Here is an 18,763-nt window from a genome sequence, read left to right as displayed (position 1 = left end):
ACTTAGATCCAGGCTTTATTCATTAATAAGTTACATTTTGCCATCTTCAAGTATCTTCCTGGATCTCAGGCAATTGATAAAGAGGAGTTGCTTAGATACTACAGTGATGGGCAACCAATACACAACCCTAACCTGGCTAGATCTGGTCTTTTAATTCAGATTCTCTTTGGTGATTTCAACAGATTATAAACAATCATGTTTTACAGTATACTATGACACAAGTCACCTCCAGGCTTTCCGGGTATGCTTCAGCATATTTTTCTGCTGGATCACAAATAGAGCAATCCAACACCTCTATAATTCTTGTCACTTTATCTGTATTTATTGTGACTGGCTTTTGCACAGTGTAAGCAACAACTATGGAGTAGCCTTTCCTTTCTCTGTACAAGAAGGGTCACTATAAAAATGACTATGGAATGACTTTGTGGCTAGGGAATAAAATCACTCTTCCCCAGTGAAATGAATTTGGTGGGCAATACATCATATTGACTACGTCTAGGTAAAAGAGATGAGATGGGATGAAGTTTAGAAGGACACAGTTAACACAGGAAGGATTTTCAAAGGTATAAAGGGTAGCTAGGCACACAACTCCTCTTGCCTTTCAATGGGAGTTGAGCTTCCCCTTCGTGCCTTTGACACTCACACGTTAGTTTTATATAGAATATTTTACTTTCCATTGTTTGCATATGGTAAAATACAATTACTTTCCACACTCATACTGTCTTGCCATTTAGCTGGCTATGCATGTCTCCCCCATTTCTGCCCCTCCCCTCCCCCGCCCCCACCCTCCACCCCCAGCCCCTGCTTGTAATGGAACGAAAACTAACCTGGCTGTAGTGTGTTCAGCGCTTTTTTTGAGATACTCCCAAGTCAGCATGGATAACAAAGTTAAGAGTACTGTTACTGTTGGATAGTTAGCTGATGTTGCAGAGTTCCCAGGGGAAGTTCACACATGTTTTTGTATTTTAAAAAAACATGGAAGTAATCGTGTGTGTGTTTGTGACACCAAACACACACACTCGCGGTTGGCTCTGTTGTTTATTTTTTTTAACAAAAAAAATATACAAATTGCAGGCACTGGGAGTCTTATTTTATTTATTTTTATTTAGATGTTGTCCCAGATTCTGACTGAAGATTAAGTCTGAGTTATTTCAGTTACTTTATTAATTGTGCTATAGGCCTACAGGTTTGCCCAGGGGAGTAAAGCTTCCACACCTGTGTAAGATCCTTCCAAATTGCAGCTATGGGCACAGGAGGACCGCAAGGGTTCTGCCTTCTTTAATCATGAAAATATCAGATGGAAAATCTTTTTGTTTCTTAAGAATTCATACATTCATAATTTTACCTGAAGTCATGATATAAGAAACTAGAGATTCTTAGAATTTCCATTGCAGCCATTTTTCCAATGCCCAGGTTTTATCAAGGTTTAGGTTTCTTTTTTTTTCTAGTTGATCTCAATTTTATTTTATTTTTTTTTAATTCTCAACAGATCAGAAACAAAGGAAAAACAGAGCTGTGACATCTTAAGCATTATCTTGTCAATTCATCTTAACCTCAACTTGCTGAGAGCACCAGCTGGTAGTGCCAAGTGAACAGTTTTTCTCCTTTCTCAAGCTATCAATCTGGACACCATTCAGGGCCAACTCACTTGAATTTGTGCTGATCTGGAGCAGTATTGTGATATGTAACCTGTCTGCTTGGGGGCTACCCAGGATTAAATTAGTCATGCACTTAACTCTTTGCCCCCTCTACATTTGAATTGCTTAAGCAGCATCTGCAGCAAATGTTACAGATTTTTGTAGGCTGAGGGTTACTTCCTGACCTGTCTGCTAGACTTCTAGACTCCTTAAACTACGATGGACCTTTACTGAACCCCTTTGAACTTCAGGTTCTCTTCTATTTACTGACACAGAATGCTGAAACCAAAGTGTCAGAAAAATCCTTTGTTTGTGCCGTGTATTCACTTTTTCCTACTGAGATGATAGGAAATATCCCATATGTTTCTCATTGATCTCAAATTAGAACTGTCTGCTGGTCTCAAGAAAAGCAAACTAGTGGAGTTGAGCAGCAAAGGAGTATGTTATGCGTCAGGCTGCTGCAGAGGGCAGGGACTGGATGAATGCACTATAAGGTGGGTAGAAAGCTGGCTAGATTGTCGGGCTCAACGGGTAGTGATCAATGGCTCCATGTCTAGTTGGCAGCCGGTGTCAAGTGGAGTGCCCCAGGGGTCGGTCCTGGGGCCGGTTTTGTTCAATATCTTCATAAATGATCTGGAGGATGGTGTGGATTGCACTCTCAGCAAATTTGCGGATGATACTAAACTGGGAGGAGTGGTAGATACGCTGGAGGGGAGGGATAGGATACAGAAGGACCTAGACAAATTGGAGGATTGGGCCAAAAGAAATCTGATGAGGTTCAATAAGGATAAGTGCAGGGTCCTGCACTTAGGATGGAAGAATCCAATGCACCGCTACAGACTAGGGACCGAATGGCTAGGCAGCAGTTCTGCGGAAAAGGACCTAGGGGTGACAGTGGACGAGAAGCTGGATATGAGTCAGCAGTGTGCCCTTGTTGCCAAGAAGGCCAATGGCATTTTGGGATGTATAAGTAGGGGCATAGCGAGCAGATCGAGGGACGTGATCGTTCCCCTCTATTCGACACTGGTGAGGCCTCATCTGGAGTACTGTGTCCAGTTTTGGGCCCCACACTACAAGAAGGATGTGGATAAATTGGAAAGAGTCCAGCGAAGGGCAACAAAAATGATTAGGGGTCTAGAGCACATGACTTATGAGGAGAGGCTGAGGGAGCTGGGATTGTTTAGTCTGCAGAAGAGAAGAATGAGGGGGGATTTGATAGCTGCTTTCAACTACCTGAAAGGGGGTTTCAAAGAGGATGGATCTAGACTGTTCTCAGTGGTAGCAGATGACAGAACGAGGAGTAATGGTCTCAAGTTGCAATGGGGGAGGTTTAGATTGGATATTAGGAAAAACTTTTTCACTAAGAGGGTGGTGAAACACTGGAATGCGTTACCTAGGGAGGTGGTAGAATCTCCTTCCTTACAGGTTTTTAAGGTCAGGCTTGACAAAGCCCTGGCTGGGATGATTTAACTGGGACTTGGTCCTGCTTTGAGCAGGGGGTTGGACTAGATGACCTTCTGGGGTCCCTTCCAACCCTGATATTCTATGATTCTATGACTGTATTGCTCACATTTGCTACCACCTCTTTAGTCTGTTCTCTAAGCTATCACGATGGCAAAGCTTAGAATTGAAAGTTTCTGAAATATTCTTTTTTTCTCCATGATACTTAGCAGGACAGTGAGTGGAACACATTCTCATTCACAACTTGTACATTTTATTTTTCTTTTCTTAAAAATAATTTCCCAAAATAAAAGGAACAAGTTTATAAGTGTAACCTTGAATAGGAACTTTTTTTCATTAGGATCCAATCTAGAAATCATCTAGAGAGAATCTTCCAGCACGTTAGTATGGTGGATTTGTTGTTCTGAAAGTTCAAGCTCAAACTACAGATCCTGAAACTTTTAAATAAACTGTAGGTGAGAAACACACACTCAAAGTGAGGCAGGCTTGAGTTGACGCTGAAGCGCGTATTGTACTGTGTAAAAACCTTTCTAGCCTCTCTCTTATATGTTAAATTATTTATTTTAATCAAGATCTTAGAAAAGTGGAAAACTGTCAAAAAAGTCTGTGTTAAGTACACGCCAACTGCTCCATTAAGAGGAAACATTCTCTATAATTTCTTTCAGTGCATTTGAAAGATGTCTACAACTTTTCCCCAGATGTTGGCTGTAGTCTGTTCACATAGAAAGTACTGAAACGTTTGAAAAACATATTGAGAAATTGTTCATTTAACTATTACCTTTGACTAAGTTAAAAGAAGGTGAAAGGTTTCTAGGCAAGGGAATGTATGAGGGAGAAAAATGAGAACATGGTGGGAAAGCAACCTATAGTGTTTAAGAGACTCTACTTTTAAAGGTACAGTTTATAATCTCTGCTTAAGAGGTGGGAACTAAAATAATAGAGATATTACTAGCCACATTCTCTCTGACTAGATCTAATGTTATCAACCTTCACTTTTCCAAACCTCGGAAAAGTTCTATTCTTGGCAGGAGAGGGCGGGTATTTTTTTTGTTTTTAAAACTAATCATATTTAAAAAGAAAAGCTTTGTCCCAAGGCTGAGTTTTTATATGCCAAGATACTGCCTGAAGTGACCTCTTACCATTAACCCCTGGAAACAGAAAGAGATGGGAGGGCAGGGCTATAGTGGAAACACGGTCAGATATAAATGTAGTGATGCCAACTGTGATAATGACTGTGGTATCTTTTGAAGGGACTCTGCAGCTGATGTTTAAAGACATTAATATAACTTTTAAAATAAATTATTTGTTGTAATTTAAATTGAAGATGTAATGACATCCTTCAAGTACCAGATTTCCTTCTCTGTTTTTCTTTCTCAGGGATAGTCTACACTACTGCGCAGCTGCATGCTGTAGCACGTCTGGTGAAGATGTGCCCTGCCAACGGGAGAACCCTCTCCCGTCAGCATAATACTCCACCTCAACGAAAGGCAGAAGCTAGGTCAGCGGGAGAGCATCTCCTGCTGACATAGAGTGGTGTGGACACTGCTTTAAGTTGATGTAACTTACATCACTCAGGGGGGGTGGCTTTTTCACACCCTTGAGCAATGTAACTTACATTGACTTAGGCGATAGTGTAGATAAGCCCTCAGTTGAAGAATAGATATGATCTCTTAATTAAGATTGCTTTTCTTACATGTACTGTGTAGTAGCCCAGGCGGGATAGAGGCAGTGAAACTGCAGGTCAATACAGTTCTTTATCATGACCCACAGCACTTTCCTATAACATGGAAGTGTTGCCTTTGAAGAGTAAGAATACCTGATACTTGGTGTACTATGTGGATCTCAGCAGTCTGGCTGCACTTCTGTATTAAATACAAGGGCAGCTGTTATGAGTTCCATTTAGGGATATGCTCCTGTGGCACCTGACAAATTGCCAGTGTAACCCTCCAATTAGGCAAAGTTTGGGTGTTCTTAACATAAGAGCTTGGTTCTGATTCCAGCCTTGCTTATTACAAATGCCTTTTCTTTCTCTTTTTTTGCAGATACTGAGCATCTTTATACTACGGTTTTTCAAGAAATCTGTGAACGCTTTGGAAAGGCATATACCTGGGATTTGAAATCATTAGTCATGGGTAAAAAAGCATTGGAGGGAGCACAGATTATTCGAGATGTACTTGAGCTTCCAATGACCAAAGAGGAGCTACTGCATGAAAGTAAAATGAAGCAGGAAAAAATATTTCCTAATGCTGCATTGATGCCAGGTGTTTCTCTTCAATATTTAAATAACTGCATATGAAATTATTTAAACACTGTGACTATTGTATAGTTCTAAAACCTCCTTTCACAAAGCACTTTCTCTCACAGACCTGATTTCTTCACTCTTTGCTTGACAGGTTTTGCTAAAAATTTCCTGTTTACTTGGTAGAAAGGTACTGAGGATGCTGAGAGCTTTTTCATATACACTTGTGGAACAGCTGCTCTTAATACATGTTTTAAAGAACAGAAAAACACATGGACAGGATAAATATGCATGAAGTTTATAAGTTTCATGATCTAGTCTTTGCTTTATAATATTTGAGAGTAGCTGTGTAATTCAACAAGTTTTTTTTAAGGTGTGTATGTGTATACACTCCAGTGTATTGTGTAAAATAAACAATATGCATGCCTTTACACACATGGACAGACTTGTGTGTCTGTCCATGTATATATGTTGCATATTCTGAGTTCTTGAACTTGTAATCTTGGTTCCATTAGTAACATTTTCTTTCGTTTAAGTTTGTAGTATGTATTGGGGGAGGGGAAAAAACCCTACGTAACAAGTTCAGGCATGCAAAAGAAGAAAGCTCTAAACTAAGTTTGTTACCAACATAGAATGTAAAGTTAATGTTTCCGGAACAAACAGCAGTATTTTATGGCAAAATATAATGAGAGAGGGCAGAATAGCAAATTCCAGGTATGTGCAAAGTAGCATAATTAATGTAAACGTAACAAACATAACTTTTGGAACTTTCTGGATTTTGAATGTTTGGCCTTTCAGCCTTTATGGTGCACTACCAATAGTCTAGATTTTTTTTTTTTGAGGGGTGGCTATATTTATATCTAATTTCTTAATATCTTAAGAGGGCTGAGGGTAAAATGAGTGTGGTGGGGGTGGAGCTGGAGAGGGGAGCAAGTTTAAAAAACCAGAAACAGAAAATCTGGATATAATTTGTATATTCAGCTGACACTCAGCTGGCCCTCAGCCCTCACTGTTGCTGCTCACAGATGCATCCCAGATGGGCTGGGGAGTGCACCTGGGCAGTATCAGAACTCAAGTCATGTGGTCACAACCAGAACTATCGCTGCATATCAATGTCAGGGAGCTGAGAGCAATTCCAGGCCCATCTTCAGGGCAAATGTGTCGCAGTACTGACGGACAACGCCACAGTGATGTTCTATATAAACAAACAAGGTGGTGCTCACTCCTCTCCCCTGTGCCAGGAAGCTCTCTGACTGTGGGACTTCTGTGTCACACACTGTATCCAGCTACAGGCCTCATATCTGCCGGTAGCACAGAACGAGCTAGCGGACCACCTCAGCTGCTCATTCAACACTCACGAGTGGTCACTCAGAGCGGACATTGCCCTTTCGATCTTCCAGAGTTGGGGCTATCCTCTCGTGGACCTGTTTGCAACAGGGAGCAACAGAAAGAGTCAGCTGTTCTGCTCCTTTCAGAACCACAGCCAAGGCTCCATAGCAGACACCTTTCACCTACCGTGGACGAGTCACCTGCTATATGCGTTCCCGCCCTTCCCCCTCATAGAGCAGGTCCTCCTCAAGTTCTGACAGGACAGGGATTCAGTGATCCTCATAGCACCAGCGTGGCCCCGACTGCTGAACCTATCAGTGGACAGGCCAGTGGCCCTTCCTATGCTCCCGGACCTCATCACACAGGATCACGGCCAACTACAACACCCCAACCTGGAGTCCCTCCACCTCATGGTGTGGAAACTCCATGGCTGAACCAGCTTGAACCAGCTCAGACTCTGTTAGGGAAGTTCTGTTGGGGAGCAGGAAGCCCTCCACTCACACAACGTACCTGACAAAGTGGAAGCGTTTCTCCATTTGGTCCATACAGAAAGATACCTCCCCGTAGCAAGCCTCTATTCCCCTTGTGCTAGACTACCTCTTGTACCTGAAGCAACAGGGGTTTGCCATATCATCTATTAAGGTACACCTGGTGGCCATCTTGGCCTTCCATCCGGGTGTGGCGGGCAGGTCAGTCTTAAGCAATCCCATGGTGGGCCACTTTATTAAGGGCTTGGATAGGCTTTAGCCTCAGGTGAGGCAGCCCATTCCCCGGTGGAATCTTAACCTGTTCCTTTCCGGACTCATGGGTCCCCTTTCAAGCCCCTTGCGATCTGCCCCTTATCCTACCTTTCCTGGAAGGTGGCCTTTCTGGTGGCCATAACCTCGGCCAGAAGGGTCTCCGAGCTCAGAGCACTAACTTCCGAGCCCCCCTACGTGGTCTTTTACAAGGACAACGTGCATCTACGCCCTCACCCAGCGTTCCTACCCAAGGTAGTATTGTAATTACATGTTAACCAGGACATATTTCTACCGGTATTCTTTCCTAAACCTCATGCCAGCAACAATGAGTGGGCACTCCATTCCCTGGATGTCAGGCATACCCTAGTCTTCTACATTGAACGCACAAAGCCGTTTTGTAAGTCACCAGAGGTTTTTATTGCAATCACCGAGAGGATGAAAGGGCTTCCCATCTCGTCCCAGCACATCTCTTCATGGATCATTTCCTGCATCAGAACGCACTTTGACCTGGCTAAGATCCCAGCCCCAGTATTGACGGCATACTCCACAAGGGCCCAGGCCTCTTCCGCTGCGTTCCTCGCACAGGTCCCCATTCAGGACATATGCATGGCAGCAACGTGGTCTTCCATCCACTCCTTCATTCACAGTATGCCATCATTCAATAGGCGAGGGAAAATGTAGCCTTCAGCAGGGCAGTACTGCAATCAGCAACTTGGTGAACTCTGACCCCCTCCTCTGTCGAAACTGCTTGGGAGTCACCTATTGGAATGGACATGAGCAATCACTCGAAGAAGAAAAGACGGTTACTTACCTTTTGTAACTGTTTTTCTTCAAGATGCGTTGCTAATGTCCATTCCAAATCCCTTCTGCCTCCCTCTGTCGGAATATTCTGTCAAGAAAGAACTGAGCAGGTGGCAGGTCAGCAGGGTCCTATATACACCACCACAAAGGCACCACTCCAGGGGGCTCCTCAGCTGACCCAACGGGTCCCCTAGGGTAAAAATTTCCAATGATCGTGCATGCAGCATGCGCGCGCACACACCTGTTGGAAGGGATATGAACAACACATCTCGAAGAACAACAGTCACGAAAGGTAAGTAGCCGTCTTTTCTCATAGCAACTTTCAAAGTTGGAGAACATAGAATAACATAAAAGTCAATTAAGCAAATAAATAAATAGCTTTTCTTTTTAAAAAATATTTTCTTACCCCACCAGCCCAAACAGGATTCATTTTTTTATCTTCTCCTTTATTTTTTGGCTATTTGTTTTTTACTTGAACTCATCAAATTGCTGTTGGTTTAGTTTTCCTTCTTGAAGGGAAGGATAGCTTTGACTTCCTGGGTCTTGTTAACTGGAGAATGACCAAAACTGGCTTGTCAGCTGTTTTGTAGAAGTAATAAGAAGGTCAGTAGTGTCTGGATTGTGGAATAAGTGAGTTCTTTAAAAAGGGAACTGTTTGCCAAATAAATGTAGAGGAATCTGAAATATCTCTACATCCCTTACATCTCTTTAAAATTGTAAATCTCATTTGCATTTAGACAATTTGGGGTCAGAGCTGAAGGCTGAACTAATTTAATGAAATAATTTGTCTTTCATTCTTGTCAAACTTTTATGTAGGCAGAAAGAAAATGTCTGGTTTAACACGTGGATGAGGATCCATGTTGTCAAAAAATGATAGAAAAGGATCTCATCTAGTGGACTTGTGAAAATGTTCTGCACAGATTTAAATATCAAGCTAATAGGCAGCTTCTCAATATGTCAGAAACATATGGGACAATATGTTCAATTATTAGAATTTCTTTCCTACTCTCTGAGGTGTCCAGGAGCAGCTCCTTTGAGTAGCAACCCCATGACAAGGAGGCTTTGAAGGATGGTATTATAAGTGAAGGAGTAAAATATGGAGGAGATTGTCAGTTGCCCCATCAGGGACATGGAGGTCTACCTCAGAAAAAACTATATTCCTTGAAAAGAACACAACAATCTACAAAAAATAGCATGAAGCTGAAAGGCAAGACACATTGTAAAGTGTAAGACAGTTCTTCTGTGCTATATTTTAAAGCTATTTATAAAAGTAAAGTATATTTAATAGACTACAAATGAAAATTTCAGAAGTCACTTAGATGCTTAGGAGTCTAATCCATGGAATTTAAGGTCCTAAATCCCGTTTGCTGTTGAAAATGTTAATCCATTTCAGATTCTGTCTTAGGTTAGTTTCTGCTGACCTTCACAAGTGGGTTGAATTACGGTTACTGCCATGAAGGGAGTCAACAAGCCCATTGCCATTTTGCTGCCAACCAGGCAGCAAAGGTAGCTGTGAGCTTTTTGACTCCCTTCAGCAAATGACATATTTATTTTTAAAAATTACTGATTTTGTGTGTGTGTGTGTGTGCTCCCATTTCTATTTTTCTTAAGTCTTCTTTATCTCAGTCATCGTTCTGCTCTCTTCTCCAAGCAGCACTGAGTTCCCTGGGAACTGCTAACTGGTTTATTAACAAAATGGCAGATCTGAAGAAAGAGAAGAAAAGTCACTTTACCCATTCTCGAAATGCCATGGCAAGGCACAGGAAAACTAATTCATGGGTGAAACTCCTTGTCAGATGTAGGATCTATGGTGATTTTTTTTCTGATCCCACAAGTGAGCAAAACGTCAAATTGTTTCTAACAAAATATATTTTTGTTGAAAGATTGCTTCTTTGAAAACTAAATATTTTCTAAAATTTTCTTTTTTTTAATAATCAATTTTTATGTAACTCCAAACAACAGCAACAACAAAAAATTGTTATATCCTCACCACCTCCTTTCTTCATTTGTATACTTACCTTAAAAACTAACATGACCAATAAAGGAGTATTGTAATACAATAGGTAATGTATTATTTGTATGTAATAAGTGCTTGGTAAGTGTTCATATACAGTAAGTCTATATTAATGTAAATATGGTAAAACTCCTTAAACTTCTTTGCTGTTCATCAAGCTATAACTTTTCCATGAGCTTGGGTGGCTCGTTTTAGCGAGAACATATCTTCATTAATTATGGGTAGCTACAATATAAGGCTATTCACAGTGGTAGTCCAAAATAGCAAAACTTCATAGATTCATAGTCTGTAAAGACAGAATGGATCATTGTGGTCATCTAGCTAAACCTCCTATGTAAAACAGGCTACAATACCACCGTCAATTAAATTCCTGTTTGAATGAAAGCATTTTTTTTTTTAAATCCATTCTTGATTTAAATTTTTCCAGTGATGGAGAATCCACCACAACACTTGATTAATCCTTGCAATGATTAATTAATGTTTTTGAAAAACTGCCTTATTTCTAGTCTGAATTTGTCCTGCTTTGACTTCCAACCATTGGAACTTATATCTTTGGATAGTTTATATCTTTGTTAGTTTAAGAGCCTTCTATTATCAAATTTCTTTTCCTCGTGTTATGCTAAACAGACTGAGTTTCTTGAATCTTTCACTTTAAGGCATATTTTCCAATCTTGTAATCAGTATAGTGGCTCTTCTGTGAAACCTCTCAAATTTTTCAACTTTTTTATGAATTGTGGACACAGAATTGAACACAGTATTCCAATTGTAATTGCAGCACTGCCAAATACAGAAGTAATATAACTTCTTTATTTCTACTTGTGAGTTCTCTGTTTATATATCCAATTATTTCATTAGTCCTGTGGCCACAACAGTGTACCGGGAGCTCACATTCAGCTGATTATACGCTGTGACTCCCAAACCTTTTTCAGAGTCACTCCTTCCCAGGATATAGTCCCCCATCCTGCTTGGCCTACATTCTTTGTTTCTAGTTCTGTGACTTTACATTTGGCTGTAGTAAAACTGTGTTTGCTTTTGCCCAGTTTATAAAATAATCTGGATCACTCTGTATCAGTAACCTGTCCTCTTCATTATTTACCACTTGCCCAAACTTTCAGTGAAGATTTTATGTTTTCTTCCAGGTCTAATTGATGAAAATATTAAATTGCATAATCCTGAGAACTGATCTCATTGGAACCCCACTAAAACGCACCCTTTCAATGATGACTCCTCAATTTACAATTACATTTTGAGACGTGTCAGTTAGCTAATTTTTAATGCATATAATATATTCCATGTTAATTTTGTCTCGTTATAATTTCTTAATCAAAATGTTGTGTAGTAGTAAGTCAAATGTCTTACAGAAGTCTTAGTATGGTTACATTAACACAATTGCCTTTAGCAATCAAACTTGTAATCTCATCAAAAAAGATATCAAGTTAGTCTGACAAGATCTATTTTCCATAAAACCATGTTGATTGGCATTAATTATATTGCCTTTCTTAAATCTTTATTAATCAAGTCCCTTATCAGCTGCTCCATTACTTTTGCTTGGGATCAATGTCAAGTTAAAACTTTTCAGGATTTCACCAACTTTTTTAATTAAAGCCAGAATTACCTCTTGGAGCTCTGGCAACTTGGACAGTCAAAAACATTATTGACCAATCATAGTTAGATTAAATTGTGAACACAGCCATAGAATCTCTTTAAAAAATAAATTAGGAGAGTCCATAGGAAAAACTAAAACCTTGTTATATTTATATAATTAAAAAAATTAGATCTCTTAACTAGACCTCTGGAAATGTTCACATCAATAAAACAAAATGTATAGACAATTTAACATGCTGCCAAGGTCCCTTTTCCACCTGCTTTTAGATTGGTAGAAACATGAACTTGCAACAGTGCTCCCTTGACTGTATAAAGTCATTCTTCTGATCCCAAAGCCCTAAAGTTGGGTATAGTTTATTTCTTACATAATTTATATTCTCTGTGTGAGGGAACACACTGTCACTATAAATTGTACTTAACTTCATGGGGCCCGTGGGTGAATGCAAGGAACATTCTTGCATTGCCCTTTACGTACATATTATCACATAGTGTGGCACATTGTGCAGGATGGAACTTGTTATTTTAGCAGTTTATTAAACCTCAAATTGTCTCCTGCTAATCTAGGCTTCGTTTAGGCCTAGGAAATATCAGCTTGACAGAGCTGTCAGGATGTACCAATGACACTTTTTCTTTTTATATTTCTGACTGGTTACAGGTGTAATTAGCAGTCATTGCAGTTATGTAAATTAATTTATGGGATGAATGGGGTAGTTCTTGAAGGTGTGTTGGAAAGGGGAAGAATCCTACTTGGAACATGGACTCAACTGCACTCTGAGAAGAATCTTTGTTATTGTTTAAAGTGCAGGAAAGTGAGAAAGATGCATTAGTTACTAGCAGCTAGTTACTTCCTTGGCTTGGAAATAGATTAATTTCCAGCTCTATTTTTATATATATATATATATATATATATATATATATATATATATCTGAGAATAGGAATAGTCGTAGAAATGTAGCACTGGAAGAGACTTTGATAGGTCATTTAGTCCATCCCCTGCATTTAGGTAGGATTCAGTAGTATCTAGACCATCCCTGACAGGTGCTTGTCTAACCTGTTCTTAAAATCTTTCAGTGGTGGAGATTCCATATCCTCCCTAGCTAATTTGTTATAAAGCTTAGCTACCCTTACAGTTACAGTGTTTTTCCTAATGTCTAACGTAAATCTCTCTTGCTTCAATTTAAGCCCATTACTTCTTATCCTGTCCTCAGTGGTTAAGACGAACAATTTATCAGCCTCTTCTTTATAACAACCTTTTACCTGCTGAAAGACTGTTATCCCTCCTCAATCTTCTCTTTTCTGGACTAAACCCAGTTTTTCCAATCTTTCTTTGTAGGTCATGTTTACTAGATCTTTAATCTTTAATCATTTTTGTTGCTCTCCTCTGGACTTTCTTCAATTCATTCACATTTTTTCTGAAGTATGGTACCCAGAACTGGAAACAGTACTCCAAGTTGAGGCCTTATCAGTGCTGAGCAGAGTGGAAGAATTATTTCTCTGTATGATGGTCCCTGTGTGTGTTCCACATGTGGAATACGCATGCACACTATGCACCTGAAGCAGGAATTTTTCATAAGCAGTGTCCTTTGGCCTGCACGCACACCATAGCTCTCCTTGTGCTCCGACCCGCGGCCATAAAAGGTGGTGCAGGCACATGCCTCTCCAGTTTCTTCTTACCCCCTCAGGATGTGAGTTGAAATCTTTGATGTCATCAGCTCCCTTTTTACTGCATCATTGCAGTAAGGTATTATACAGAGATAGTTTTAGTAGTCTCTGTAGTATACTCTACAAAGTATAGTTAGATAGTTTTTTTCCCCCATTTCTTTCCCACCCAGGGACATTGTCACCCTGAGTAGTCTTGGATTATGCCCTGTGTCCCCAGGTTAAAAAATTGTTTCCTTCCATTGCTCCTTTTCGGTGAGCAACAAACATCAGTACTGCCTCTGCTGCCTAAGTGAGTCTCATATTTCTATTAAGTGCAGCATCTTTTTCCCCCAGAACTCATGAGGGTTGGGAACTAACACTCAGAAAATATCTCCTGGAGAAGACTATGAAGCTCCAATGAGATCTGGTCTAAGGGACCTCCCCTTCCCTCCTGGCCTGCCCCATACATCAGTCTCACCAAGCAGAGGCTAAGACTGTTAAGCCTAAAAAAAGGCTTCACATGAGAGCAAATGGCACTTTCATAGATACAAGGACAAGCCATCTTAATCTAAGACTGTTCCAAAAAGAGAGGATCACTCCCTGACCCCATCAAATTTGGCGCATATGGGGACAAAGGGCTTAGGCCTAAGTAAATATAGCCACTCAGTCCCTAGGGAGGCACACAAGGGTATGACTCCAATGGTGAAGGCTTGGGTTAAACAGCTCCTGGTACTCCCATCCTCTTTTAAAGCCAATGTGTACCAGTAGTGACACAGCCCTGGAGGGAGCCAACCACCATAGTAACCAAGGAAGGTCCGGTTCTGATGACTCCACCAATGGACTCTCCTACGTCTCCCTGGGGGACATTTGCTCTTCACTATGCACATTATTGGGACTGTCTATTCTGGGATGTGGATACACAAGAGGAAGATGCTATCCTGGCAAGGCAGAGTCATTCTTCTATCCCACCTGCCATCCTTGGGGCACAATCATTGGTACCAGAGGTAAGGGATCCAGCTTTCTCAGTGGATGAGTCTGAGGCCCCACAGGAGCTGCTGCGGCATTGGATGGAGGTGGCACTAGACAGGAGCCCCAGAAGGTTAGGGTTTCAGTCTCTGACCAGATATGATTGGCCAAGAGACAGGTGGTCCTCCTCAGCCGATTGGCAATATTGGGGACCGTGGGAACCCTACCGTAGACACCCAGGATTGGTACAGGAGACCTATTTGCCATCCTGTGGACACCCACAATCGTCCCCACTGGAATATTCAGAAGGGGAAGGTGAGCTATTCTGGGAGTGATCTTGTCATCTTCAGGGGATAAGGTGGTTACTCCATCTTCTCCGTCTCCGTTGGATGACTTTAAAAATATCAAGAGCTTATGCACAGGGTGCCTGCAAAGCTAGAGATTCAACTTGAGAAAGACCAGGAACCTCAGCACAATTTAGTAGACATTCTGCAGCTTTCTGGTCCCAGTCTCCCAATCAAGTGGCCCTCTCCATCAATGAGGCTATCATGGATCTGGTAAGGATGGTTTGGCATACTCCTGCTTCTTGTGCTCCCACCATAAGAGAGCCAAGATGCGCTACTTTGTCCCATTTGGCGGCAGGGGGGCGGGTATGAGTTTTTGTTCTCTCAATCACTGCCTAACTCTTTAGTGGTGCAGGTGGCTACAGCATGATCCAAGCAACAACACCCGCAGGCTACTCCCTCTGATAATAGACACAAGCAACTCGACCTTCCAAGGAGAAAGCCTTTCTCTTCCACCTCCCTCCAATTCAGGATCTCAAATTATTCAGGTCCTCTTGGCCAAATATTATTTTATTAATTATAACAAGATTTTTCAAATTTAAGGACAAGCTCCCTGAGGAGGATAGGACCCACTTGAAGGCCTTAGTGGATCAGAGCAGATTGGTGGTCAAAACTTCCCTCCAAGCTGTGGTGGATGTGGCAGATAATGCATCTAGGGGAGTGGCTACGGTCACTGTTACGAGGAGACACTCGGGGTTGCAATCCTTAGGTTTTCATAGAGAGGTGCAGAGTACCATACCAGATCTGCCTTTCGATATTATCAACCTATTCCATGAAAAGACAGATGAGTCTCTCCACTCCCTTAAAAACTTGAGGACAGCACTTTGCTCGCTCGGCATTTATACCCCTGCCCCTATGAGAGAACACTATAGATGGGTATAGGGCAAGACCGCCTCCTCAGCTATTTTACTACCAATGTCCTTAGAAGTCGCCAGGCAAGAGACAGTGGGTGTGCAGTGTGCCTCAGGTGGCACGTGACCAGGATTCATAGTTTCATAGATTCATAGATACTAAGGTCAGAAGGGACCATTATGATCATTTAGTACACTGGTTGGATCATTTGCTTCCCGAGCCTGGGCAGGTACTGACAGGGAGCGTGATATGAATGCTGATCCATGACCCCCAGAGTGAGTTTATGGATCTAGAAATCCAGTCTCTGCAACGTTCCCCACCACACTGTACTCTAACCCCAAGCAAAGAGTTTCTTTTGAAGGGAGTGTCAAGACCCGTGTCCCTTTATTGATGCTGCCTCATTCCTCTCCTCTGATATTTGGAGGCTGCCTTACCCAATTTGCCAAAAACTGGAAGGCCATAACTGCAGACAAATGAGTATTAGAGATTTATTCATGACAACTCTCTGATAGTTTCTGGTACCTCCTATCCACAAACCCCCTTCTGGGTTCCTTTTCAGGGACCACTCTCATGAGGAGATTCTATGACAACAGGTGAACTTTCTTCTCCTCGGGAGAGCCATAAAAAGAGTTTCACCTCTACATCCAGGGAAGGGATTCTATTCCCCTTACTTCTTGATCCCCCAAAAGAATGGGGGATGGAGGCCAATTTTCGATCTGACAGCTGAACAGGTTTATTCAAAAACTAAAATGCCGTATGATATCCTTGGCTTCAATAATTCCCTCTTTAGAGGCGGGCACGTGGTTTGTGTCTGTCAACATGAAAGATGTATAATTTAACTTTCACATCCGCTCAGCCCACAGGAGGTTTCTCTTTGATCAGGAGCATTACCAATTCAGAGCTCTTTCCCTCAGTCTAGCTACAGCACCCAGGGTCTCTGTGAAGGTTTTTTCAGTAGTGGCAGCATGGGTGAAAAGAGAATGATTTACGGTCTTTCATCACAGTAACTCCCGAGGCAACAATATTTACTAATGTCTCCCTCTTGGGTTGGGGCACTCACATGGGCGACTGGACCCCACTGGAGTCCAGAATGGATATCAATTTGCTAGAATTCACAGTGATTTATCAAGCTGTGATGCCTTCCTACCACTCATCTGATCCAGATATGTCCAAATAATATTGGACAATAAGCCACGCTATCCAATATAAACAAGCAGGAGGGAGCAAGATCTCTCCATTTATGATACAGGCAGTCACCTTCTGGAATTGGTGCATCAGCCATTACGTAACTCTATCAGCATTATATTTACCAGGAGTGCTAAACTCCCCGGTGCAGTGGTTTTCAGACTGTGAGTCGTGGAATGTAAGACACTGGGTCATGGAGGCTCTGGTCAGCACCACCAACCAGGCCATTCAAAGTCCCATTGGTGGTGCTGCCAGGCTAAGGCAGGCTACCTGTTCTGACACTGTGCTGCACCCCAGGAGCGGCCAGCAGCAGGTCTGGCTCCTAAGCCGGGGGAGGCCCTGGGGCTCTGTGCGCTGCCCCCACCCTGAGCACCAGCTCTGCACTCCCACTAGCCGGGAGCTGGCGGGGGGGCGGGAGGGCCTGTGGTCAGGAGCTGTTTGCGCACCTCCGCCTAGGAGCCAGGGCACAGCGTGGTCCACGGGGCCAGGGCAGGCAGGAAGCCTGCCTTAGCATCCCCGCTGCGCCACTGACCAGGAGCTGCCTGAGGTAAGCCCATGCCCCAACCCCGTGCCCCAGTCCTCTGCCCCAGCCCTGAGCCCCCTCCTGCACCCCAAACCCCTCATCCCCGGCCCCACCCCAGAGCCTGCACCCCCAGCTGAGAGTCCTGACCCCCTCACACACCCTAACCCCCAGCCTCAGCCCAGAGCTCCCTCCCACAGCCCCAACCTCTCATCCCCAGCTCCGTTGGGTCACGGGCACCAACAATTTTCTTCATTTGTGTCTCCAGAAAAAATGTTTGAAAACCACCACCCTAGCGAACTGCCTGGGCAGACATTTTTCTGGAAATCATGAATGTGAGATCCACAATTCAATTCTCAATGATATCGTCATCCAGTGGGGAATGCTGGCTGGGAACCTTTTTACCTTGCAGGAGAACAGGAATATTCCTTGGTACACATCCAAAGCAGCTATGAGCAAGAGATTGATGAGAGATGCCCTGCTGGTGTGTCAGAGGAGTCGACTTGGGTATGCTTTTCCTCCCATCCCATTGATACTACAAGTTCTATGGAAGATCCACCGAGACAGAGCTTGAATCATCCTGATTGTACCCAGCTGGCTGAGATAGTTCTTCTTCACAGATCTGCTGAAGCACTTAGTTCACCCACCCATGAACTTCCCCATGTTGCCAGACCTTCTAGCACAGCAATGGGGTAGGTTCAAGCACCCAAGTCCAGGACTGTTGCAACTCAGGGTGTGGCATTTGGATGGCTGTCAGAAACAGACTACTTGTGTTCTAAAAGGGTGTAGTCCATCCTTAACTAAAGCAGAAAAGACTCTATGAGAAGCTGTTAGACAACAAAATGGAGGCATTTCTCAATTTGCCTCCAGAATCAGCTGGGATCCCTGCTATCTTAGAGTACCAATTTATGCTTAAGTCTTACGCTCAGTTATCTGCAAGTGCACCCAGAAGCAATCAGCAACTTTCCATCCTCTGGTGAATAGCCATACCATATTCAATCATTATGTCACAACTAGATTTCTAAATGGGATTGTCAGATCCTTTTTACCATTGGTGAAGTTTGCGTCTCAGTGGGACCTCAGTTTTGTTTTATCGTCACTCACTAAACTCCCCTTTGAGTCTCTAGGTATGTGCTCTATGGCCTGTCTTTTCATGAAGTTGGCCTTTCTAGTAGCCATAATGTCAGCCAGAAGAGTAAGCAAGCTGGGAATGCTCATGGCAGACCCACTGTATACTACCATCTATAAAAAAAAGTCTCATTACACCCCATCCTAGATTAATTCCTAAAGTAGTTTCAGAATTTCATATTAACTCAGATAAGTCACCTACTAGTTTTTTTTTTTTCCACAACCCCATGCCTCTTATGAAGAGAGACGGCTGCATTCTCTGGATGTTCGAAGGGCTTTGGCCTTTTATGTGCAAAGAAC

General features: G+C 42.4%; 1 protein-coding gene across 4 annotated transcripts in view; it reads left to right on the top strand.

The window, feature by feature from the left end:
• Positions 1 to 18,763, top strand: part of LOC102946013 (pseudouridine 5'-phosphatase) — a 137,576-nt gene that overhangs the window by 38,680 nt on the left and 80,133 nt on the right. For 3 of the 4 annotated variants that reach the window (XM_037899816.2, XM_043537781.1, XM_043537780.1), the window contains exon 2: positions 5,141 to 5,359. In XM_037899816.2, coding sequence (XP_037755744.1) covers positions 5,141 to 5,359 — 219 coding nt within the window. Of the gene's footprint in view, positions 1 to 5,140; positions 5,360 to 17,510; positions 18,028 to 18,763 lie in introns of those variants that run through there. The other variant, XM_043537782.1, reaches the window with a different exon arrangement.

Source organism: Chelonia mydas, chromosome 1, assembly GCF_015237465.2.
Source record: "Chelonia mydas isolate rCheMyd1 chromosome 1, rCheMyd1.pri.v2, whole genome shotgun sequence".
Taxonomy (NCBI): domain Eukaryota; kingdom Metazoa; phylum Chordata; order Testudines; family Cheloniidae; genus Chelonia; species Chelonia mydas.
This window is presented reverse-complemented; position numbering and strand designations above follow the sequence as displayed.